This window comes from Lucilia sericata, unplaced genomic scaffold (assembly GCF_015586225.1).
Source record: "Lucilia sericata isolate MDLA Ls3-8-SP2 unplaced genomic scaffold, ASM1558622v1 Contig000659F_arrow, whole genome shotgun sequence".
Taxonomy (NCBI): domain Eukaryota; kingdom Metazoa; phylum Arthropoda; class Insecta; order Diptera; family Calliphoridae; genus Lucilia; species Lucilia sericata.
The window spans coordinates 250,001-258,036 of record NW_023994664.1 but is presented as its reverse complement, the minus strand read 5'-3'; the positions used below and the strand labels follow the sequence as shown (position 1 = coordinate 258,036).

Here is an 8,036-nt window from a genome sequence, read left to right as displayed (position 1 = left end):
AACTGAACTAGAACTGAACTAGAACTGAACTAGAACTGAACTAGAACTGAACTGAACTGAACTAGAACTGAACTAGAACTGAACTAGAACTGAACTAGAACTGAACTAGAACTGAACTAGAACTGAACTAGAACTGAACTAGAACTGAACTAGAACTGAACTAGAACTGAACTAGAACTGAACTAGAACTGAACTAGAACTGAACTAGAACTGAACTAGAACTGAACTAGAACTGAACTAGAACTGAACTAGAACTGAACTAGAACTGAACTAGAACTGAACTAGAACTGAACTAGAACTGAACTAGAACTGAACTAGAACTGAAGTAGAACTGAACTAGAACTGAAAGAAATGATCACTCGAAATATATTAACATTAATTTTTAATATATTAAAAATTAGTTCATTTGCGGAAGTAAATGGTCAATAAAATGACTCAGAAGTCATGTTCTTGTATTTCCACAGAATTCTTTTATTTAAGCCGTCACATAAAACTTAACTGATAAAAGAATTATTGATAAAGATATGTATATTTATATTACTTTTAAATAACTTTAGCAACTTCTATTAATTTCAAAACTCCCCTTTTACTTAATCATTACCCAAAACTCTTACCTGGTGGGATGATCGGCATTAAAACCGGACAATGTTATACTATCATCATCATCGGTACGTATCTCACGACCACATTCGGGAAAATCACGTTTATATAAAAAGAATTGCATTTTCACACGATCAGCACTAGTGAAGGGAATCCAATGTTTAAAGAATTTCTTTAGGAATGACATGTCAAAGTGACGTTTAAAGAAACTAGGTTTCTCATATTTAAGCGTATGCACGCAATTGTCATCGATGCCATTATTCTGCAAAGACTGGGAGGGTGCGGAGGAGACCAAGGAGACTAAAAGAAGACCCAAAAATGTTTAATAATTTAAACATATTATTACATAGTATTTAACAGCTAGTTAAGTTTTTAATAAATTAACACTCGATTAACATATTTATGCCAAAATTATTTAAATTAATCTACCAGCTAAATGACGTTTATTTACCCTGAATGAATATTAATTCCAGCAGCAGAAAAATGAAAGTTAATTGAAATAAATGTTGTTTTGTATTTAATGTAAACATTTTAGAGCACTTTTAATAACTGTTTAAATATTTGTTATAATTTACAAATTATACACTTATTTGTAATCTACGCTATTTTTAATTAATTAGTCAAAATTTAAATTTATATATTTTGTTCGTATATCCCGTGTTTTGTATACGTTTTGTAAAAAAATAATAAAAACAATGACCAATTTAGCCGGCCAGTGGATTTTCTTCGTAGATTTAGAAATGAAATTTATATTATTTACAAAAAAATAAGCAATAAAGAGCTGACCTGCTCAATGGCGAGTTTATGAAACAACTGAATTGTTTATTTTGATTTTTTTATTTTATTCAGACGTTGAATAATGATGGTTCAACAAAACATTACGAATAAAATGTTAGTGGTCTCCAACAACAACAATACGATAGAGTATATGAATATCAACAATAACATTACCGACTACAAACAACACAACCGATCATCAAACAATAATAAAAACAACAACATCATCAGTTTTGAAAATTCAAACCCGTATCTGTTTCATACTCTTTTTTCACTCTCATTAATTGCTGTATTAATAAAACATTTTAATTTCGTGGATGCTTGTTGTTGATCTTCTCAAAAGATACAGATATTCTCCCTCTATATTTTATTTTTATTTCCCAGCAGGTCTCAATTAGCGTTGTCTGTTACTCGAAAAAAGACTTCAAGAGACAAACAATACTCGAAAGAAGTTTAATACGTTCTTAATCTGATGAATATTTGCACAACTGTTAAAAAGAATTTACATGTATCTTCTACATTTGAGATCTATTAGATACTTTAACGAAATATGAGAGACAATGACCTTTGCAGATTTCATCAACAATTTTGAGAAAGAGATGAATAACCGGAGTAATGAAGACACTGATTTGCGATAAAAGAACTGAACTAGAACTAACTAGAACAGAACTAGAACTGAACTAGAACTGAACTAGAGCTGAACTAGAACTGAACTAGAACTGAACTAGAACTGAACTAGAACTGAACTAGAACTGAACTAGAACTGAACTAGAACTGAACTAGAACTGAACTAGAACTGAACTAGAACTGAACTAGAATTGAACTAGAACTGAACTAGAACTGAACTAGAACTGAACTAACTGAACTAGAACTGAACTAGAACTGAACTAGAACTGAACTAGAACTGAACTAGAACTGAACTAGAACTGAACTAGAACTGAACTAGAACTGAACTAGAACTGAACTAGAACTGAACTAGAACTGAACTAGAACTGAACTAGAACTGAACTGGAACTGAACTAGAACTGAACTAGAACTGAACTAGAACTGAACTAGAACTAAACTAAACTGAACTAAACTGAACTAGAACTGAACTAGAACTGAACTAGAACTGAACTAGAACTGAACTAGACTGAACTAGAACTGAACTAGAACTGAACTAGAACTGAACTAGAACTGAACTAGAACTGAACTAGAACTGAACTAGAACTGAACTAGAACTGAACTAGAACTGAACTAGAACTGAACTAGAACTGAACTAGAACTGAACTAGAACTGAAACTAGAACTGAACTAGAAATGAACTAGAACTGAACTAGAACTGAACGAGAACTGAACTAGGAACTGAACTAGAACTGAACTAGACTGAACTAGAACTGAACTAGAACTGAACTAGAACTGAACTAGAACTGAACTAGAACTGAACTAGAACTGACTAGAACTGAACTAGAACTGAACTAGAACTGAACTAGACTGAACTAGAACTGAACTAGAAACTGAACTAGAACTGAACTAGAACTGAACTAGAACTGAACTAGAACTGAACTAGAACTGAACTAGAACTGAACTAGAACTGAACTAGAACTGAACTAGAAACTGAACTAGAACTGAACTAGAACTGAACTAGAACTGAACTAGAACTGAACTAGAACCTGAACTAGAACTGAACTAGAACTGAACTAGAAACTGAACTAGAAACTGAACTAGAACTGAACTAGAACTGAAACTAGAACTGAACTAGAACTGAACTAGAACTGAACTAGAACTGAACTAGAACTGAACTACTGAACTAGAACTGAACTAGAACTGAACTAGAACTGAACTAGAACTGAACTAGAACTGAACTAGAACTGAACTAGAACTGAACTAGAACTGAACTAGAACTGAACTAGAACTGAACTAGAACTGAACTGAACTAGAACTGAACTAGAACTGAACTAGAACTGAACTAGAACTAAACTAGAACTGAACTAGAACTGACTGCTATTGAACTAGATCAGTTTATTGTTCATTGATCTTTTAAATAAAGGGAGTACTATAAAACCTCTACTATATAACTTTAAACTTCGGAAGATAATTCATACAAGCCTCCACACAACTGTTTCAGAACTCACTTTAATAAATAATAATAATAAATCTTATATTATGTAATAAATCTTATACTATTAACAGTTTTATATAAAATTTTTATATAAAATTTCTGTATAAAATTCTGTTTAAATAAGTTTCATAATGTTTATATGTTTCAATCCATTAGAAAGGCCTTTCAAATTGCCATATACATTTCGGGCATAAATCCACCATAATTTTATAAATTGAATTTGAATCTAAATCTGCGAATAAAATTAAAAATTTACATTTCAATGTTTATTTAAACTTTTGCTCATTTCCGCTTTAAGCACGTGACTTATGCAAAATTCATTTAAAATTTAACAATAAACCAAAAATATAGAAAATGTTTAATTAAAACACCATTTGTGTGTGTTTTTCAACAAGAAAATGCTCATAAGTACATTTGTAGAATCAACAGTAAAAATAATATAGAAAAATCTGTTGAATATGAAAAAATCATTTACCACACTCTATCAGAATTTATTAATCATTAGAATCTAATGAAATTTTTCTCAAAACGAGGGCTAACTTCAAAATTATTTTCAAATTATACAGTAATAACATTATTTCTCTATAAATTATGCATATTTAAAGAAATTTCAAATAAAGTTTTGTTTTTAAGGAATATTTCATATAAAAAATTTAGTTAAAGCCTTTAAATTTTGTCATTTTACGAAATAGTTGTTTTTTTCAATTGACCCACCTACATGTGTATATTGGCTATATGCAAACGCATCAGTGATTCAGATTTTGAGTGAATAGTGTAGTGTTTTCAAAAGCCTCTATTTAGGTGGAAAATGTTTTGTTAATAGGGAAAGAAATTCCTTGCGATTACCGATTACCAGTGCAATAGCTTTTACCTCTACTTAACAATGCTAATGAGAAAAACCTTTCCAAACCAAATCAATTAGTGACAAATTCACAGCAAACTTTTGATTGAGTGCAAATGCACATTATGAATTTGCTATAAGTGACGGCAAAAAATGGAAATGGGTGATGTGGTGACTCCTGCAGTACATTAAGTGATTATTAGTAATTAAAACTAGGAAAAGTTAAGTGTTTATGATTACACAGGCTAACAAAATTTTAACCCACAGATCAAAGTGTAATTTTCTAATGGACTCAGTAGCACTGAATCCGAATCTCGCCTCCATCACTTCAGATTTTTTAGATATCGTGTCATTAAGTTTGAAAACACCTTTATTTATAAAATCTGTTATGTCATGTGAATATCCAATTAGTCGTTTAAAAAATAAAAATTTAAGCTCTGCTATGTTTTTTTAATTTTTTGAGATATCTTATCCTAAAGCTTTTCGAATTGTTTAAAAACCTCTTGTCTTTGGGCTATCTTCAACGGACGATATCTGACATATCAAATTTTATAAATAAAGGTATATTTGCTCTGTATTATAACGTCAAATATGGAGAATTTAAAATGACCTAAATTTTCTATAGCATTTTATCTTTTAAATAAAACATTAATCATCAAAATCGAATACGAAATAGCAAAGTTATATGCATTTCTTCACTTATATTTGGTAAATCCATTAAAAGTGATTTTGAAACAATTTCTTTTAATCAAAATATATATTTTATAAAATTGTACATAATTTGGGTTTTTCCGGTTTGAAAAATTTGTAAAATAATTAATTTCCTAATAAAAATTACAACTATTTTCATTCCATTTACAATATTAATATTACCTCTAACAAAAAAAAACACAACTCTGTTTTGCTTAAAACTTCCACTGAACATACCCCTTTGAAAAGTACGTGGCAAACTGTCAAATCATATGTGAGAAGAAAAAAAAACACTGAATACGAATGAAAATTCAAAAGAAAATATCAAAAAACTTTAAAGAATTGTATGCAAAACTAGGCTGCTCTGACGTGGAAGTGTAATAATTTTTTTTTGGTACAATAAAGTGAAAGAAAATTAATTTTCTCACAAATATTGCGAGTTAATTAAAACGGGAAAATTAAAGAAGAAAATTTCCTTTCGCGAAAAGTCTGAGTGTAAGAAAAAAAATACAAAAATAAAAGCTTTAAATAAGTGGAAAAGAAAATTTTTTCTTCGGCCTGCAAGTGGTGTTTACGTGGTGTTAATCATAAAAAAAAAATTATCTTGTAAAAGTACGGGACAAAAGTGCAAAAACCGATTTTTCCAGTTTAGTGAAGAAAAAAAAAAACAAACGCGGATCTTAAGTGTAAAGCATTAAGGGAAATTGCAAAATTATTTTATGAAAACTTAAAAAAGAAAATTGTGAAATTAAGAAAAATAGTTAAAAGAGAAAATGATGAATCCAAATGCTTATGGTCCACCGCCAACAATGCAGCCTATGCAACAGCAGCAGCAGCAACAACAGCCACCACAAATGATGCCACCACCACCTATGATGGGTGGTCAGCAGCAACAATTTGTACCTCCTGGTTGGCCTTCCCAGCAGCCGGGCATGCAAGTTCCTCCTCCAAACACTTCCATGCCTGGTAGTATGCCTGCACCGCCACAACAGGCAGCTCCCCCCACACAATCGAACATAATGAATGGAAATTATCAGCAGCAGGTTCGTTTTTTTTTTTTTTTTTTCATTTATTTTATAAAATTTTTTGCAGTTCCAGGTTTTCTCTTCTTTTTCCTTTTTTGTGTGTCTTTCTTAATGGCAATTTTTTATGGTTTTTTGGTTTTGTCATTGATAATTTTTGCTTTTTTGTTATTTTCCTTTTATTTATTACTTTAAGTTTCTTATTTGATTATGTATTTTACAAGAAATCTTCTATTTCCGTTTATCTTAAGAGAAAAATGTCTTGCTATCTCTTTTACACATAAAGAGATCTTGTCAAATGATTGTTTTTTTTCAATTGATGTTTTTTTTTTGTTTTTTAGAGGAAGAACAAGAAAAAATTAAGAAAATAGACAGGGGCGTAGAAATATTTAAGAAATTTTAAAAGTTAACATGACAATGTAGTTTTTTATATATTTAACAAGTAATTAAATAAGTTTTTAGAAAGTTTAAATACAATTTAAAGTTTAATTAACAAATTTCTTTAAGCCTTTGTCTTGAATTGTTTTTGTTTTTAAAAAGATAATGGAAACTGCAATGTTATCAGTTTTATATATTTTCGGCCACTCAATGTAATTTGAATATAAAACTTATTTGATGATAAGAAACTTTAGATTTAAACAAAACTTTAAATATGTATATTGATAATGAAATTAAAACTGACCTCTTTTTTAGTTGACGCAATCCATGGGCGCTATGACTATGAATCCCATGAAACAGCCGCCACCAACTCAACAACAACAACAACAATCATTAGCTGGACCACCAACTTCATTTAACAATGCTAATATGGGTATGCTACCTACTGGTCAACCTCTAGCGAATGGACCACCCTCGGCACAACAAGGCACTGCTCCCCCCACGGCTAATGTAAATAATAACTTTAATCCCTATCCTAATGGCACTTCCAGTAGGCCACCTACTGCTGGTACTCCTGGCATGCCACCACCACCAACATCCGCCGGTCCTCAACAGCAACAAACACAACCACCTACATCTATGGCTGGCAATTTACCACCAGCTCAAAATATTCCTGGAGCGGCCAATCAAATGACAGTAAACAGTGCCAGTTTACCGGGTATGCCTCATATGCCACCCGCACCCCAAAAATCTGGCGTAAGTTTATTTTAATCATTTCATATTTCATTATATAATTATAAACTTATAATTTTAGCAATCTACTCCCTCTATGCCACCCATGCCTGGTCAGCAACAACCAACTCAGCAGCCTATGCAGGGTTTCCCAGGTACTCAAGCCCCACCATCTCAATTCCCTCCCCAGTCTCAGCCTGGTAGACCTGGTATGATGCCTCCTCCCATGATGGGTGGTCAGCAACAGCCAGCTCCTATGCAGCAACCGGGATTGCCTCCTATGCCTGGACAGCAGCAACAACAACAACCAGGCATGCCTCCCATGCAACAGCCCGGTATGCCACCCATGCCCTCGCAACAGCAACGTGGTATGCCTCCAATGCCTGGACAACAACAACAACAACAGCCTGGCATGCCTCCTATGCAACAACCTGGTATGCCTCCTATGCCTGGTTATCCACCTCAACCAGGGCAACAACCCGCTATGCCTGGCTATCCCCCACAGCCCGGTCAAGCTCCCATGCCCGGTGGTTATCCATCGCAAATGATGCGTCCTCAACCGGGTCAACCTATGACAGGAAGACCGGGATACAATGTAAGTAAAGCTATGAAGTGTTAAAAAAGCATTTCTTACATTTCAATATTAAACCCACATGCCGTTTTTTACACCTCAAATTTTATTGTCCCAAGAAGAAACCCTATCGAAAAATGGACTACTTCTCATATAAATGTCCAACAGACTATGCCCAGAATATGATTTATTGGTCGTAGACCATAAGAAGTAGAAACATATTGACACTTTTCGTCTTTTATTGAAATAATAATAGATTGATCCAATCCTGCTTTAAACTTACGAAACAGAACTAATTCAAAAACGTATACAGGATCACATTCCG

At 32.6% G+C, this 8,036-nt stretch overlaps 2 protein-coding genes across 2 annotated transcripts in view; one reads left to right on the top strand and one right to left on the bottom strand.

The window, feature by feature from the left end:
* Positions 1 to 614: 614 nt before the first annotated feature.
* LOC119607121 lies at positions 615 to 1,588 on the bottom strand (the record flags this gene model as incomplete). Its single annotated transcript, XM_037960900.1, has 2 exons — positions 1,052 to 1,588; positions 615 to 900 (listed from the first exon to the last, which is right to left on the bottom strand). Coding segments are annotated over exons 1-2 (365 nt in total), but the record flags the coding sequence as incomplete, so codon positions are not given.
* Positions 1,589 to 5,327: 3,739 nt separating this feature from the next.
* LOC119607127 (protein transport protein Sec24C) overlaps positions 5,328 to 8,036 on the top strand; it is an 8,402-nt gene continuing 5,693 nt past the window's right edge. Inside the window, exons 1-3 of the mRNA XM_037960906.1 lie at positions 5,328 to 6,051; positions 6,724 to 7,164; positions 7,223 to 7,735. Of these exons, the coding sequence (XP_037816834.1) occupies positions 5,782 to 6,051; positions 6,724 to 7,164; positions 7,223 to 7,735 (1,224 nt within the window). The 5' untranslated portion in view covers positions 5,328 to 5,781. The remainder of the gene's footprint in view (positions 6,052 to 6,723; positions 7,165 to 7,222; positions 7,736 to 8,036) is intronic.